The following is an 18942-nucleotide window of genomic DNA, read 5'->3' as shown; positions in this document are numbered from 1 at the left end:
TTTTGTCATAAGCCAGCTAAGTAATATATCACAAAAATAGAAATTAATAGAAAAATGATACCAATTATCCTTACTTTGGATTCTTGAAACAAATTGAAGCTCCAAACTAAATAAGTTTTTTGTTCTATATAAATACTTTATTTACTCTTTTGACGGCATTTTTGCAAAATATTGAATGTGTGTATATTTCAAAGCTAAACCATCCACTAATTCCAATGGGGAATAATAAATATTGCATCACAATTACAATTTCTAAGGTTACACAGCACCAATAGAAAACACGATTTCTGGATGTTGACCCCCTCTGGGGTACATTAAAACAAAAGCAACAACAATCAAAGAACAACACATGTTCTGAGTATTGTGGTGGTAATAAACACAACGAATGCTTAAAAATATCACATCATAAATGTGAATATTTCTTCTCTCTCCAGTTATATTTGTACAGACCGCATATGAAACCACAATTAGTAACATAACTGCGTTTGGATAATTTCTTTTTCTGGTTTGCCTGTTTTTTTATTTGTCTCTATTTCTACTTTTACGTTTTCTTTTGTTTTCTTCAGTTTACAAAACTAAATTATTTCTTGGTATGGATGGGGGAATTCTTGTAGGTATGTTATTATTCATCTAGCTGTTGTTGTTGTCGTTGTCGTAGAAAGCGATAATGCATACAGGGAGAACCCAGCCAGGTAGAGTTAGTAAATCTGTGGCCATGAAGGTTTTACTTTAAGCTTAATTTGAATTTGTAGTTTATTTGACTGTGACTGTTAAGTCAACATAAATATATATGCAAGTGTGTGTGTTTTTGTCTGAATGCTTCTTGAAGTTCACATAAACTGCGGATTGTTGTGTTTTTTGTATTCTGTGCGATTGCGCATTTTACATGTCTGTCACCCAGCAGATTGTTGTAGTCGCACCTTTCATTAACTTTGCCTACGTTGATTACCTTATCGCCACCGTTCTTTCTTTGGTAGTTTCTTTTTCCGTGTTTTTTTCTTTGTTTAGTTTTCTCCTGAACAATTCTGTGTGCATACACACACAAACATTGTTTTAAAGTCGTTAACACATTTAAGCTGTTCTTCTTGACTTTTCCCAGTTTCAAGATATCGGTATTATTAATTATTATTGGTGTTGTTGTCGTCGTCTTCATTTCCACAAGCTAAGACATCATTTAAAATACTGTGGCAAATCTACATAAATGACTACACCACAAAACCAATAATATTTGAAGAAGCGTGTGATTTTTGTTGATTTGCTTTCTATTTTAGGGCAATGCCCCACAGAAAACATCTACAAAAGAGTTAGGTTATTGTAATATTATTTACAGAATCTGAACATTTTCAATATTTTATATCTTTTTTTAAAATTATAAATTATATTGATTCTAAATCAAATGAATTCGAAAATGATCTTCCAAGATATCATGTGTAATAAAGTATCTTTTAGAACCAGTACTTGAAGTGTTCCAACGCAAACAATATCATTACAAGCGCAGTTTCGCATTGGTAGTTGTTTTCAAGAAGGAAATGCGATGTAAAGGGACAAGCGTAAGTAAATCAAACGATTACGCACTGCTGCCATGAAACGAGACATGCATTTGCCTGCGGATTTATGGTTAACAGGAGAATTAAACACCTCGTCTCCAGATTCTCTACAGTAGATGAGCGAATTGCTATAATCCGTATAAAAGAGAAGTTCTTCTACATCTGATCTGTCTTATTTTTCATCCCATGCTCCGACCGAAGACAAAGATGAGGAGATCAAAGACATATTCTACGAGTGCCTAGAAACCGCATATGTCCGCTGATCTGGCCATAACATTAAAATTCTGATAGGAGATTTTAATGCAAAAATCGGAAAATTCAGCCTCCATGAAGAAACATCAGAAAACGGCATAAGGTTGACTTCGCGGCAGCAGTATTATCAGAAAAAAGAAGAAGAAAAACGTGAGCGAGAGCAAATCGAGATGTACAGGAGTCAGAACGAAATTTTACCAACGAGTTAAAAACCAAACCGAAGGCTTTGTTTCAGGCACATCCTCCTGTAGAGATGAAGGTGGATACCTATATAGATTGTATACCACAGCCAAAATGAGGTCAGAATAGCAATTAATCGGCTGAAGAATAATAAAACAGCCTGTGGATTACCAGCCGAACTATTCAAGGCCGGTGGTTAGATGCTGGTCAAGAGCATGCACCATGCCCAATGATTGGAATCTCAACATCCTGTGCCCCGTGCACAAAAAAAGACAATACGATATGTGCCAACTATGGAGGAATAAGTCTCCTTTCCATCGCATTTAAAGTGCTATCCAGCGTGCTGTGTGAACGACTGACATGACATAATTGGACCATACCAATGCGGCTTTAGACCTGGCAAATCCACGATTGACCAGATTTTCACTCTGCCCCAAATCCTGAAAAAACAACGAAAAACACATTTCACCTATTCGTCGAATATAAAGCCGCATTTGAGAGCCCTATCCGTTCTGAGGTGTTTAAAACCATGTCTGCGTTTGGCATTACTGCTAAATTAATACGGCTATGCAGGATAACTTTAACTGGCACAAGGCCAGCAGTTAAAGTCGGAAAGGATTTGTCGGAGCCCTTTAATACCGAACAGGATTCAGACAATGTGACAGTTTGTCGTGTGATCTTTTTAACATTCTGCTGGAAAAGGTCATGTGAGATGCAAATGTGAACAGAAGTGGCACTATGTATACCAAACAATAAATGTTATTCGCCTACGCCGATTACATCGACATTACGAGCGGTAACAGCCAGTGTTGGCCAACAGATGCTTATATGGTCTAAGTAAGCAATTCAGAAACAAGACCACCTCTCGCCAGACCAAACTCACACTCTACAAGCGCTTTTGTATGGATCAGAAGCATCGGTAATTTCTCAAGCAGATGAGGCAGCTCTTGGAGTGTTTGAGAGAAAAATTATCCAAAAGATCTATTGGCCGATCTTCGTTGACGGTGAATATCGCCGTCGAATGAATCATAAATTGTACCACATATTCTAGAACATCGACATAGTCAAACGTATCGAGCTGTAGTGACTAAGTTGGCTAGGTCATGTTGTATGAATGGATGAGAATATTCCACATCGAAAGGCACATAAAAGCGAGCCAACTGAGAAAAGCGAGGGGAATGCCACGAATTCGATGGAAATATCAAGAAGAAGACAACATCTCGGAACATGGTCCTCCGAATTGGATGAACTAAGCACAAGATCGACGCGCCTGGAAATCTTTTATAAGCTCGGCTTATAGAACAAATGTTCTTTCACAAGTCAACTAAGTAAGAAATACTTGTTATAGCCTTGACTACTACAACTTCGTTGATCGGTTTTAATTTTATTCTATTCTCTAGGTTTATTTAATTGCATTTCTTTATATACTTCATTGTAATATATAGAGGCCTTAAACTGTACTAAATAAGAACTAATGAATAACCTCAACTTTAAGCCTAATAGGGTATTATTACTTTGATACGATTAAAAACGAGGCGTTTAGAAATATTCCCAATTTTTATTTGAACCACGCTGTATTAGACTGGTTGGAGGAATATAACCACGATTGAATCTTAGTATGTATATTATAATATTCGTTGCAAGCATATCAAGTTATATTTTTTCGAACTTATAGGTCCACTCCTTCTGCTCAGCTTATTAATTTACCTCTAAGTTGAAAAACAATATAAATTTGGATAGAACATACTCAGCACAGAACATTATCTCTATTTCACACACTTTTGTTTGAATCGCTCAGACTATGTTCTGATATCACAAACATATTTAACACACCATCTTAACAAATACATTGTATCTTCTCAACGTTCACTTTTTCTATGACGATCACTTATTATGATTCAGCAAAATAATTCCAAAATTATGTCAAATATCATTTTTTCACACATCTACCTTAGAAAATTATACGCTTGTCTATTTATTAGAATGAGGTTTTATTATTTTATGATATAAAGAACAATCAACCAACATACAAAGAAAATTGACCGGTAACCCAAATAATTATATGGAACATATTATGAAATAAATTCCATAAAAAGACATAGTGGCTCATTAACTATTCTTTCAAAACTTATCGCTCAATTTAGTTTTACGATAATAAAAAATAAATTGAGGTAGTGATCAAAAAATGATGATAAAGCGTCGATGATAGTGAATGTTGTTGTGTAAATAAATACGTATAAATAATATATACAAACCAAAAGAATTAGTGACAAGTTCTATTCTTTGATACAACGAAAAAAAAACGATAAATGCTTGTTAATCAAAATTAACATTTTTGCTAATATTGTCGTTTTAGATTTGATTCGACCCACTAGCTAAGAGATTACAAGTTGATGAGAAATACCAAATTTTTTATTTAAATAAAAACTGTATATTTGCATTCATTATTGATATCATAAGAACGAAGGTCCACCAAATAACCTGGCTTTGAAAAAAGGGATCCTCAGAAATTCATTATCTCTTTAAGACAATTATTATGATTTATGCTCGAGTTGTTTTTAATTGAAGCTATCGAATTACTCGAAAAGAGTATAAAACGCTAATAAGACAACAACGTGCATTTCTAATTGTTATATTTATTATTACCACCATAGCTAAAGCTGACGCATATGAAGAAGATTACAAATATATTTTGTATGCCATTCAATTCAAGTGAATATTAATTTTAGTTTGTTTGGCTATATAACCGCATTCACAATATATATATATATATATATTAAGGTGGATGAATCAGAGTCAAGTTTAAAGACGTTCGATTTCTTTTGTTATTTTTGTGATATTGGCTTTTATACTGCTGTTGCTGCTGCTACTGTTTAAAAAAATGTATATGTACGAAATTAGCAAACAAGCGTAAAATAGACAAAAGTAAACAAAATGACCGGTGTTTGGGTGTTACTTTTTTCAATCCACATACAATTCAAAAAACAAATGAATAAGATTTGCTAATGAATAACTGATAACTTGTTTTCGTTATATGTAAAGGAATTTATCAGAGAAGTGATTATTGCGTAGTTAAAATAAAAACAATGAGAAATATTCATCTCCTATTCCCATCAGCCGAAAGGATAATTCCTCATTGCCAGACTGTCACTGACTGTTTCGGTAAATTCGATACAAATCCAAGCCAACCAGCAAGCTGTAATCCTGGTTTGAATCTACAGTTTAGCAGTGTATAACCTTTTTGGGGCTTCTGGAAGCCAAGTGAATTTCGAGACCTATTAAAATTGACAAGACAATCGAATTCGATCTAAAAAGGATTATTTTCAATATTTAATTTATGACGGCGTTACAGCATACAATAGTGTGGTCATCAGACTGTGGATATTTTCAAATTGACTTTATTAATATTTTTAGAATATTTCAAATTTTGATGTTAGAAAAGGACAAATAAACATTTGTCCAAATTATACATATATATAGAAAAGATAGATATATAAAAATATTATTGTAGTATACACAATGGCTATGTTTTGCCTTTGATTTCTCACTTGTCACTTAGGAAGAACTTGTATAACTTTCTTTTCTTTTTTCTATTTTGTTTTGCTAATGTCAAAGTGTGCAATTACCACAATTGTAAATGTTTAAGTATATGACCATATACAAAACCTTTAATGGTAATTGTATGACCTCATCATTATTTCAATTATTCGCAGTAGGAAATAAACATCCACATTTATAAAAATTGACATAAAGAACAGAGAAAAGTGAAATCTTACTATTTGAATCTTAACAAAACACAATAGCATGTGAATTCATATGAAAAAACGTAAAACCAAAAAAAAAAAACAAAAATATTTTTCAAACAGATTTTATAGGCCTTTAAAGGGCCCTTATATCAAGTCATTGTATCATACTCGAATATATATATATAGCATTTCCAGATTAAATGAAACCTTTTACAAATTAAATAAAACCTTTTCCAAATTAAATGAAACCTTTTCCAAATTAAAGAAACCTTTTACAAATTAAATAACACCTTTTCCAATTGAAATGAAACCTTTTACAAATAGAATGAAACCTTTTCCAATTGGAATGAAACCTTTTCCAATTGGAATGAAACCTTTTACAAATAGAATGAAACTTTTTCCAAATTAAATGAAACCTTTATTCTTATCCAAGGAAATATAATATTTGCAGTAATTTTAAACCAATATTTGAAAATTAAATCAAAGAATATTTACAAATATAGTTGTATGGCTTTACTAAATAAAACTAAAAAAATAGTAATACAAACTGGGGTATTTCTTGACATTTTAAAAAATAAATATTTTAGAACAATTATTGAATACCCGGTCCTAAATGCGAAATACATATTTGATTTAAAAAATTGTTGATGATAAGGTAACTGCTTATCTTAATGAAGAGGTTCCCGACTTGCAGTTTGTGGGATTTTCAAACCCATGTCCATAACGTAGTTAGAACAATCTTGCCGAGTAAGCTTTTGAATACTTCGCTCGATTACATCAACAATGTTATGTTCCATTGAAACGTCACACAGCTCAGCTCTTGCACATAATTTTATTTTTGAATATGCATTTTCGATTGGATTTAGCATTGGAGAATAAGGCAGTAAGAATTTAAGGTTGCATATTTTGGATTCGATAAAATTTTTTATGTCATGTCGCTTGTGTATTTGAGCGTTATCGATTATCAAGAACGAATTTTCCAACTCTGGATTGATTTCCTCCAAAAGACTTTCTATAAATGATTTAAATCTGTCTGCATTGACACTGGAATTAGAAATTTTTGTGTGATTGGGGTATCTCCAATATTCATTGATCGTTGTTGGGGTATCCATTTTGTAAAGTCTTGAGCATATTTTTGTCTCCAACCTAATGTTCTGGAGTCATTCATTAGTTCTATTTCACTAGAGGCCATCTTCAAAGTAATTTTTAAATTTCCGTAATCCATTTTCTATGGAGCTTGTGGAAATAATTATATCATTTTCTCTCAACAGTTTAGTTTTTATGGCTTTGAGGGTAATTCCAGGTTGACTTTCTAGATATAACTCGATCAGACTTAAAACTTGTGGTGTCAAAAATTAAGTTATATTTCCTCCACGCTTATTTTCCTTCCAGAATTTCTTTTTGTATCTTCTTATTAATGCTTTTGCTGAACTTACTTTTATGCAGGTTAAATTTGCAGTCTCGGAAATTGTTCTACCCTCTTCATACAATTTACATAATAAAAATTTCAGGTATTTTATTATTTTGTTATACTGACCCAATTTGTTTCGGGGTCTTGTAGATGTAGCTTTGGAAGGTTCTGGAGCATTTCCACCTGCAATACATGGCGAGTTTATAGATTCTTCTTCAGATTCCCAATTATCAGGACTCCAGAACATTAGGCTTGAGACAAAAATATGCTCAAGACTTTACAAAATGGATACCCCAACAACGATCAATAAATATTGGGGATACCCCAATCACACAAAAATTTCTAATTCCAGTGTCAATTCAGACAGATTTAAATTATTTATAGAAAGTCTTTTGGAAAGTCATTGCCAGACTCAGAAAGTTTAACGCCGTTGACATCTGAAGCAAATGTAAACCAAAATACATTTGATATTGTTAATCGATTTTGTGAAATTAATCTCCTTCAAATAAATAATATTTTAAATTGTAATGACAGAATCCTTGATCTAGTATTTGTAAATTTTACACAATTTTTTGAATTAATTCGAATTCCTGCTATATGTACTCCAGAAGATAATCATCATCCAACATTATATATAACCATGAGCCATAATTCTACAATTAACGAAAGTTCATGTGACTCATTTAAAAATATTCTTAACTATAAAAAAGCAGATTTTCGAAAGCTTAATTCTCTTATTTCATCAGTAAACTTGACAACTGCATGTCAATGTAAGAATCACACAGATTTTGAATTTATAATAGATAAATTTTATAATACTCTAAATAAATTTATTTCTGAATGTGTTCCAACTGTTAGAATTAAAAATTCTGACAGATATCCATGGATTTCGAGGGAGTTATCAAGTATGAAAAATTTAAAAAATAAACTTTTTCGAAAATATAAGAAGTCAGCCTCATCTATAGACTACGCTAATTATTCTGTTGCTAGGTCCAAAAATACCATAGAGTCCCGTAGATTGTATAATAATTACCTCAACAAGATCAAAAATAATTTTAAAACTAATCCTAAGTCATTTTATGACTTTGTTAACTTAAAAAGAAAAGTTTCCTCAAAACCCACAATTTTGAAATGCAACAATAAGGAGTTTGTAAAAAACTCTGAAATAGCAGAATGTTTTGCAAATTTTTTCGCCTCTACTTATTTATCTGCAGTTTGTCCAAATATAAGCTCATATCCTTATGAGCTATCCAAAATAGATCAAATATATATGCCTTTTTTACAAAGTCAAGATGTTGCTAAAAATTTACATACTCTAAAACCAATTAAACTTCCAGGTCCAGATGGTATACCTAGCATAATTCTCAAATATTGTTCTGACACTTTAGCAACGCCTCTTACGTTGCTATTTAATCATTCCTTAAATTTTGGTTATTTTCCCACTATATGGAAGAAATCTTTTATAGTACCGTTGCACAAGTCTGGTAATCTATCTAACGTCTCAAACTACAGAGGAATTGCAAAATTAAGTGATATCCCAAAATTGTTTGAAAAATTAATTACTGCTTTTATTTCTCACAAAATTAAATCCATTTTAAGTCCATATCAACATGGCTTTCGTAGTGGTCTTTCAACCATAACAAATCTTATAGAGTTTACTTCAATTGTAATAAAGGGATTTGTTCAGCGAAATCAAACTGATACCATTTATACAGATTTTAGTAAAGCTTTTGATAGGGTTAACCATGAACTCTTATTATATAAATTAGATAATATGGGTTTCAGTATAAACTTAGTCAAATGGATATCATCTTACTTACAAAATAGATCACAGTTAGTTTTGTTTGAAGGATGCCTCTCAAAATCGATTAACGTACCTTCAGGTGTTCCACAAGGAAGTCACCTCGGGCCGGTTCTTTTTCTATTGTTTATAAATGATTTGCCAACTTCTGTAGTACATTCTAAATTGTTAATGTATGCAGATGATGTAAAGTTATAATTCTGAGAAACAATCCATTTTACTCCAAAATGATTTAAATAACCTTTTTCAGTGGTGCAGATTAAATTGTATGGATTTAAATTTGAACAAATGTAAACATATGTGTTTTTCTAGAAATTCTTCATTGATGAGGCAATACAATATTAACGGTTCGGTTTTATCAACAGTTGAAACATTCGTGGATCTTGGTATTTTAATGGATCCAAAGTTAAACTTTAACAATCATGTCATTTCAATGGTAAATAAAGCATATGGTGTATTAAGTTTTATAAAACGATGGGCCAAAGAATTCTCGGATCCTTATATAACAAAACAACTATACACGTCTCTTGTTAGACCTATATTAGAATATGGTTCTGTTGTATGGGATCCTCAATATGCAATATATTCCGATAAAATCGAATCAGTGCAGAAACAATTCTTACTTTTTGCACTGAGGGGTTTACATTGGAATAGTGATTTTGTATTGCCTTCTTACACTAGCAGGTTAAAATTAATTCGGTTACCTACATTAAAAAGTAGACGTATTATGTTGAACACTATGATGGTACTAAAAATATTAAATGGTAATATACCCTCTGATTTCCTAATTTCATGTATTAGAATAAATGTTCCTTTTCGATCTAGTAGATATTATCAACTATTACATGTAGATTTTCATCGCACAAATTATTCTATGGGAGATCCACTCAGTAAAATTTGTATTGATTTTAATTCTGTGTACTCTAATGTAGATTTTAGCAAGAATGTTGAATTTATAAAATCTAATATAATTGTATTTTTAAATGAGTAGTGCAACTTAATAATAAACTGGCTGTTGGAGTAGATTCTGTAGCTGGTTTTCTATTCCCTTCTCACATTCCACCATGATGCGGATTATGGTGTGTACGTGATCCCTACGAAAGGGGAGGTCGCCCCCTCGGTCGGCAGGGGTGGGAAAGTGAGGCGTGGGAACGTTCGAAGACAAAAAAAAAATAAAAAAAAAAACAAAAAAATCAATCCAGAGTTGGAAAATTCGTTCTTGATAATCGATAACGCTCAAATACACAAGCGACATGACATAAAAAATTTTATCGAATCCAAAATATGCAACCTTAAATTCTTACTGCCTTATTCTACAATGCTAAATCCAATCGAAAATGCATTTTCAAAAATAAAATTATGTGCAAGAGCTGAGCTGTGTGACGTTTCAATGGAAAATAACATTGCTGATGTAATCGAGCGAAGTATTCATTTCATTTCATTTCATTTATTTCATACAATGTAATATAAAAAAGCCAGCATGGCCAATAACTTATATTAACTTATATATAAAAAAAAATAAAAACCCAAACAAAGAATAAACTAAATAAATTAAAAATACATAACAGCAAAAAACAAAATTCTACATAATGAAATTTAATGCAAACCGCTAACATAACAGATTCCAAACAAGAACCCCAATCCACTGCACTCTACTTAACTGTTGCTAAGAAAAGTGGAGGGGAAAGGAAGCTTAAGGAACCATACATATAAATATACTATATATTCCTCTCGAGCCCAAGAGCAATATCAGAACCACAGACATTAAATTCCATATGTATAAATCTATAACATAAATGCTAACGAACTTAAATAAAAATGGCTCCCCAGCCAAAAATTAAAAAAAAAGACAAAGTACCATTATGCAACCTGTAATCAGCGATTTCTTCAAAGCCAGCTTCATCAAATACGAGACAAATGCCCAAACAATTCCCTCCTATACGCAAAAGTGGAAGAGGTAAACTTACGAAGGCTCAAAGGGAGCTGATTCCACGATCTTACGACTCTAACTACAAATGATCTTTCACAAATTGCAGACGAAAACCTCGGATACAACAACTGAGGGTTCCGAGAGGATCTACACATCACAAACCTACTACACAGTGGTAAATCAACATTTCTCATAATTCTATAATAACACAAAAGGATACGATATTCAACATAAGTATAAAAGGATAGGCCAAGAAATTTAACAACAAATTGGGAAACATGATGACTACGACCCAAACCATATACATAACGAACAATGGAGTTAACAACCTTTTGGAGCCGATGCAAATGACCAGAATTAGAGCCCGAAATAACCTCCAAACAATAGTTAACCTGAGACATCAACAACGACATAGCTACCTTCACCCTAACACCAAGAGGCAAATATGCTTGGACACTATAAAGCCTCCTAAGCTGGAATCGCACACGGGACAACAGAAGATCAATGTGGGTCGAAAAACTAAGTTTGGCATCAATAATTACACCCAGGCACTTCATTTCACCAACAATATTAATAGTAAAGGAACTAACGCAAATATTAGGCATAGAACCGTCATAACAACAATTGAACAAAACAGCTTCAGTCTTATCCCAGTTTATATCAAGACCATTGGAAGAGATCCACATAGAGAGAGATTGCAACGCTGTGTTAGCAAGATTCTCCAACCTGGCGAGATCAGCACTCCTAAAGAATACATGTATGTCATCCGCATACAAGAAGAGACTACAATCACTAGCAGTAACAGAATCCATGATGTCATTAATGAACATAATAAAAAGTAATGGGCCCAGTACAGAACCCTGCGGGACTCCACACCGGATTAGACCAACATCAGATTGGACACCCTTGTGCACAACAAACTGGGATCTACACTCCAGATACGACGAAATTAGTCTACAGGCCGAAACGGAAAATCCAAATTTGACTCTAAGCTTGCGAATAAGCAGCGCGTGGTCAATTGAATCAAAGGCCTTAGACAAATCAAGACCAACAAGAAGACCAACATCAGAACCATCAAAAACATCACGAATAACATCAGTAAGGGATAATAAGTGTACCGTAGTACTGCAGCCACGCTGAAAACCATACTGAGAACTACTCAGGCATTTGTGATCACCAAGAAACTCCAAAATAGCATCTTTAATAATATGCTCAACTATCTTAGACATGGCCGGCAATACACTTATTGGACGCAAGTTAGACTGACTGTATGAAGACCCTTTCTTCGGAACAGGCACCACACGAGCCACCTTCCAAGCTTGCGGGAAGGATGACGTCATAAAAATACAATTAACAAAATGCAAAAAGTGAACAGATATGTATGGAAAAACACTCTTAAAAAATTTAATAGGAATGCCATCAAAACCTACAGCTCCAGACTTAATTTTGCGGAGAGCACTTTCAACATCCTCCATAAACACGCAGTAAAACCTAAATGACTCTCGAACCAAGGCACCATCAATTCCTACACTCACACCAGGATTAGATTTGCCAACATTACAAAAGTAATCATTAACAGTATTAACATCAATAAAAGGAACATCATCACCACAATCCAGACAACCAAAGGACCTAAGAGACTTCCATAATTGACTACTGTTCATACGACCGAACAACTTTCCATAATATTTTCTTCTTTCATTACGCATAACAGCCTTGCAACGATTTCTGCAGATACAATATATACGTCTATTGTCATCAGTAGGCCTTCTGCGCCATTCAAAGTAAGCTAAATCCCGAATCGAACGAGCTGACTTCACAACATCAGAATTCAACCACTCATCATTTTTGGGGCTAATATGACGAGTAGCAAGAGGAACAAAAGACAGCAAACTCTGAAATAACGTCTCAAACAAGGCCAGTTGGCTGTTTACGTTACTGGTGAGATACAGAGGAGAAAAATCAAAATTAAACACAAAATCACAAATACCGATCCAATCCGCATTACAAAAATCAAGATACTCGATTACCTTCTCTTCAGCAACTACAGGCAAATCAATCATCCCAAAGATAAGCGCATGGCGAGATATGCTAGGGCATTGCCCCTGCGAGGAAAAGCCCAGCCGCATGGGATCACTGATCAAACAATAGTCAATCAGCGAGGTAGAACTATGAGCAAGATCAAAGTGCGTAGGCTTGGAATTGTGGACAATAGAAAGCCCAAGAGACCTACATATGCCCCGCATCAACGTAGATTTCGAAGAATTAAATAAGTTACAATTAAAATCACCACAGACAAACACATTTGCATATGAATCAAAAATACCCTCATGAATGCTACGAAAGGAATCTACATCTCCATGCGGCAGGTATACAACGGCAACAAGCAACGTATATGCACCGAAACACAGCTCGACGCACAAAGACTCGCATACACCATAATGATCCGATTTAAAAACCACCTTATATGACAATCTGTCACATACATACAACATAACACCGCCACCTACACGTCCAATGCGGTCACTACGAAGAGCCTTATAGCCAGGAACTCTCAATGACCTCGATGAGACAGCTGAGTTAAGCCAAGACTCAGTCACACCAAAAAAATCAATTCCACTGCCAACAAGTAGACACTTTATCTCATCCAATTTGTTATTGAATCTAGACGGACGAATGCTTTGACAGTTCAAATGGGCATACGTAAGCTTACCATCACCACAATGAATGTTCTGCGTAAAGAATTGAGCATCGCTAATTACAGGCCCTAGATTCACATCAGGGCACATAAAAATTAAATAAGAGACTGGGGAGCATAATTATTAAAGTTCGATTAAACATTGAATGCATATCAAAATAATAATAAAAGAATAACAAATTAAACAATAAAGAATATACCAATTCAAAAAAATAAAATAATTGTTTTAAGAAAAATAATATTAAAATTAAGAAAAATGAGATCAACAATTATAAATATACATCACATGGCTATGTAACAGGAAACTGCACCGCCCCACAATCATTATCCAATACATTCCGCATCTGCGAATCTCGGGATCGATTGGCAAAATTAATAAGTTCCTGCTGCTCGAACCTAGTTTTCGTTCCATCAGGAAGAAGAACTTCAACCAAGGGCTGATCACCGTTAAGCAGCTTAAATTTCCTAATATGCTTCCTTTTAAGCAAATCTCTACAGGCATAGATAAGTTTGGAGGTCGACTTAATTAAGTGATCATTTATAAACACTCGAGACTCCACAATGCAATTCTCAATTACTTCCTTCAGAAGAATACGACCCTTTTTAGAGTAATTACGCATCAGTGAATCTCTATCCTGCACAGAGTTAAATTTCACCAACACCGCTCTACGGTCAGATATGTAACAACAGTGCTGCAAATCTCTAGGCACCAGTTGCATCCCACAAACCTTAGCAATATTTACAGTTAGCGCTCTAAGGTCTTTTATATTGTCCGGCAATCCTCTAATAATGACATTCGATCGATTCAGTCTGCGCTGGAGCATAGCATTATATAATTCCAATTCATGGACTCTGTCTATTAACTTCTTTTCCACACTAATAGAAGTGTTTTTCATTTCACTGACAGTTAACTTAAGATCACAAACGGACTGCTTCAGCTCAGTGATATTGCTCTTCACCTCAGAGAATTCAGCACTGTACAATTCAAAAAGAGCATCTGTTTGGGATTTAAACTCCTGCATACACTGTGCCATGTAAGCATCCATCTTTAGTTTCATGGTAGATAACATATCATTCTGCAAACTACGTAAGGCATCCGCATTAACAAGTGCAGCACCATTATCAACAGAAGCACTAGAAACAGGCATCACACCAGCAACCGAACTAACACTAGCGCCATGATCAACAACACCAGCCACACCATCACCACCAGAAGCACGGATACATGTAATGCACGTATATCTAAGACCCTTATTAACTCGAGCCTCACTTTCAGATACACCCACACAATCCAAGTGGAAGTAATTTGCACAGCCGGTGCATCCAATTTTGTATTTAGATTTTGCAATATGTTCATTGCAGACATTGCAAATACACTGCGACGGCATCTTCAGCAAAATAAACGCCAAAAAAACTGCAGCAACACGGAAAACCCAGCCAGAAAACACTTCAAGGATCACCAAGAATATATTGCTACTTAAATATAGCCAGGAACAACCGAATAAAACTCAAATTTCAAAACTTAAATTATTTTTCTTAAGAGCGCCAGAATTTATAGACTATCCATGTAGGGATCACAAACTCCAAAATTCAAATTCAATTCAAAAGCTTACTCGGCAAGATTGTTCTAACTACGTTATGGACATGGGTTTGAAAATCCCACAAACTGCAAGTCGGGAACCTCTTCATTAAGATAAGCAGTTACCTTATCATCAACAATTTTTTAAATCAAATATGTATTTCGCATTTAGGACCGGGTATTCAATAATTGTTCTAAAATATTTATTTTTTAAAATGTCAAGAAATACCCCAGTTTGTATTACTATTGTTTTAGTTTTATTTAGTAAAGATATAAAATAAAATCACAACGATTTAAAGAATATTTATGTTAATTACATAGCCATACAACAATATTTGTTAATATTCTTTGATTTAATTTTCAAATATTGGTTTAAAATTACTGCAAATATTATATTTCCTTGGATAAGAATAAAGGTTTCATTTAATTTGGAAACAGTTTCATTCTATTTGTAAAAGGTTTCATTCCAATTGGAAAAGGTTTCATTCTATTTGTAAAAGGTTTCATTTCAATTGGAAAAGGTTTCATTTAATTTGGAAAAGGTTTCATTTAATTTGGAAAAGGTTTCAGTGTTCTCTAAAATCTAATGTTAATTCTGACGCCTTGTCACTCAATCGCTTTTGTTTACACAACACAAAATAAAATACAATGAAAGAATTTGTCATGTTTTTGTATTGTAACAATTACCATCCAAAATTTCATATTACAAAGTGGCAATGATGATCGCGCGAATAAATTTCAATGTTATTCAACTTCCTGTGACGGCAGAACAACCTATGGACTAGCTTGCTGTCTGTCGGTCTGACTTGTACATATAAAACCAAATGTGTAAATTAAAAAATATTATATAATTAAACATATAAACAACAATCGGTCAATACTCATACAAACTATAGATGATGTATATACAAATGTATGTACACATATCAAACGCGAACATATCTATGCATACACACACGTTGTTTTCCACTATCCAATTTTGCATAAATAATTTTGGTGCGAAAATGGTTTGATTATCGTATCCATCGTCATACATCATCATAGCCTCAGCATTGAGATCTCAAATAACCCAACAACAGAAATTAACAAACAAAAAGAAACTACATATGTACATACACTGAATTGATTGTCTGAACAATTAAAATAAAAACAAAATACCAATGTAGGTATTTATCATTAAGTAAATAATGTTTTTGCTTAACCGTTAGAGTTATTTGTTTAAAATAAAAGCACAAAAAAAACAATTTGCAATTGAATATCAATACAGATTTATAAACATAACTCCTTTGTTTTGGGGTATATTTTTGTGCCTATATAAATACAAAGAAATGATATCAACCACTGAAGACTTGAGTAACTGGTAATATATAATAATATGCCTATTAATGGATTTATTATTTGTTATTGACGAAAATCCAAAAATGGATTACAGGGAAGGAAATAATACATGTGGTGATTTGGAACATTCAGAAGAGCATTGAGAACTTTCACTTAATCTTGACACTTTGCTTCGATTGAAATGGAATCTTTACAGTGAAAATGGGGGATCAATTTTCTGGTAAGTTATAAAATCCTAAAAACCCTGTCTGATCTCTTGAAAAATACAATTTCCGATAATAAAGTTTGGAAGTCAAATATTTGACCTATGACCTCACACTTTGATCATGTGCACACAGTCAATTGTGTAAAAACAATAGGACTGTTACAAAAAATAAAAAGAATGGCAACTGGATAAAAACATAAAATCTTCATCTTTCAACGTATCTGTATACCCCGCGAACTATAAATTCAAACATAATATATATTCTTCATTGGGGAACAGAAATTAGTCGAAGGAGCACTTTAGCTAATTGTGTAAATAAGTAGGATTGCTACAACAACGCTATGGGTGTCAAGCGGCGAAAGGCCCATTAACACTACGTCAAACGACGGCCAAAATACCTTTGTTTGAGCCGATGGGACGCTTTGTCATTATTATTAATGATTCGTTTTCTATTGTTTGCTTTTGAAATTTTGTCAAAGTCTTCGGGGAAATGGATTATACTTGTCCCTCTAAGAAATTGCCGTCCTACGTTGCCCAAAAGGAACATTCGCCTCTTGACCAGTTTTATCAGAGAATCAGGCCAAATGGTCAAATGGAAAACTATAAGGCAAATTGCGGTATTGTTTTGAGTCCATATGCAAAGATCCAGATTCGTTACCACAATCATACCTTTTAAACGTTTTTTAAATTGTACGTAGGCCAACGAGAACACACATTTTTTGCGGTCATGCACAACCGAATAAATGCTGCTGTAAGAAATGCTCGAGGATGCTTCTATCTCACGGTGTGTCACGACATTAATTTTCTGTGCCACAACGGCACATTATCAGATCCCGAACGACATTAATATTCTGTGTCACAACGTCCGTTTTTGGACGACATTGGTCTTTGTACGATCTCATAGAAATAATTTTTAACCGTACAAAAAAGATTTAAGATGGGGCAATATATTTAGTACGTGTTGTATACATTGTTATTGGATAAAAATTCACTAACACCATACTACACTAAAACAGCATTTACATTAGAACTTTTTACTGGGTTAACCTAATCTGTGAGGATTTATTTGACATATATGTAATGGAACTGGAAATTCAGACCTAAGGATATAAGTTTGTTATAACTAGAGGGTCGATTCAATTTCATTCAGTTTTTTATAGACTAAGAATTCAAAGTTAGTTACAGGACAATGCCTTATAACACAAATGAATTGAAAATAAAAATAATGTACTTTTGTCAAGATCCATACAAAAAAACTTATTGCAAAAACTCCAAACTCATGACTGAGATCACATTTACATGTCACTCGGTTTTAAAAACGTAGGCTCATCATGAAAAAAGAAACATCTACCCACCAATACCTACAACAATTGGCATATAAACGAATTGGAGAATTTGTGGAATTTTAAATATTAGCGCAGCTAAACACAAAACATACTACACAAAATCCAAATATGTAGCATGCAGAAAATGAAAAAATAACAACAACTAAAGATAAACAATAACAAATCAACGCAACACCATACACCACAGCCATCCAACGTTCCAGCAAGCCAGCCAGAAGACCGAACGAACACAAAACAACTCGTGATTAAAGTGGATCACACACACAAAACAACATCGATCGATTTGGTAGGTTGATTTCTTTTACTGCTGCCTCTGCTACTCGCTGGTTTGTTGTTGTACTTGATTTTTCAATTCAATTTCGGTGCGCGGTGTGTGTTTGTTTTTATTTGTCAGAGCCAAGCTGCAAAAATGAATTAATACTAAGTTCACTTGGTCGGTTAGCTTGTTGTTTTTAGTTGTTGGCGGATTGGTTTGCCTCGAAATTGTATAGCTGAATGGTTAGTTGGCTGGTTGGTTGGTTGTTTGTTTGTTTGGCTGTCAACGCACAATGACTACACCCACACCACACACCAACGAAGAAAAAATCCGCAAAGAGAAGCAGCATAAAATGAATTCAAGTCAATTTGTAAAATCAACAACAAAAAACGCCTTGTTAGAGCATTGGTAATGATGATGTTGGGAAGATATAATTTTTAAGGCAAATTATTATAGCAGGTATCTATTTTAACATTTCTGACATATTTACCTAGTATTGTACGCAAATGGCGTAGACGTGAAGCGGAATCCTTTTTGCAATCCTGAAGTTTTGCTGTGGATTTCTTGATGTCGGCATGAGACTTTTTCGTAAACATGGTAGGCAATGGGCGAGCAAGCCAGCTCTTCGGCTAGCCACTCTTATTCACAACACT

The 18942-nt window shown here is 33.9% G+C and overlaps 1 protein-coding gene across 1 annotated transcript in view; it reads right to left on the bottom strand.

The window, feature by feature from the left end:
- Positions 1 to 18924, bottom strand: part of LOC133336724 (probable Rho GTPase-activating protein CG5521) — a 33337-nt gene extending 14413 nt beyond the window's left edge. The window contains exon 1 of the mRNA XM_061545004.1: positions 18780 to 18924. Within this exon, the coding sequence (XP_061400988.1) occupies positions 18780 to 18885 (106 nt within the window). The 5' untranslated portion in view covers positions 18886 to 18924. The remainder of the gene's footprint in view (positions 1 to 18779) is intronic.
- Positions 18925 to 18942: the final 18 nt, after the last annotated feature.

The sequence above is a fragment of the Musca vetustissima genome, unplaced genomic scaffold (assembly GCF_032173495.1).
Source record: "Musca vetustissima isolate MV318-11 ecotype Yass unplaced genomic scaffold, APGP_CSIRO_Mvet_v1 utg8492, whole genome shotgun sequence".
NCBI classification, from domain to species: domain Eukaryota; kingdom Metazoa; phylum Arthropoda; class Insecta; order Diptera; family Muscidae; genus Musca; species Musca vetustissima.
Note: the sequence above shows the minus strand (reverse complement) of the source record. Positions and strands in the feature narration are given on the sequence as shown.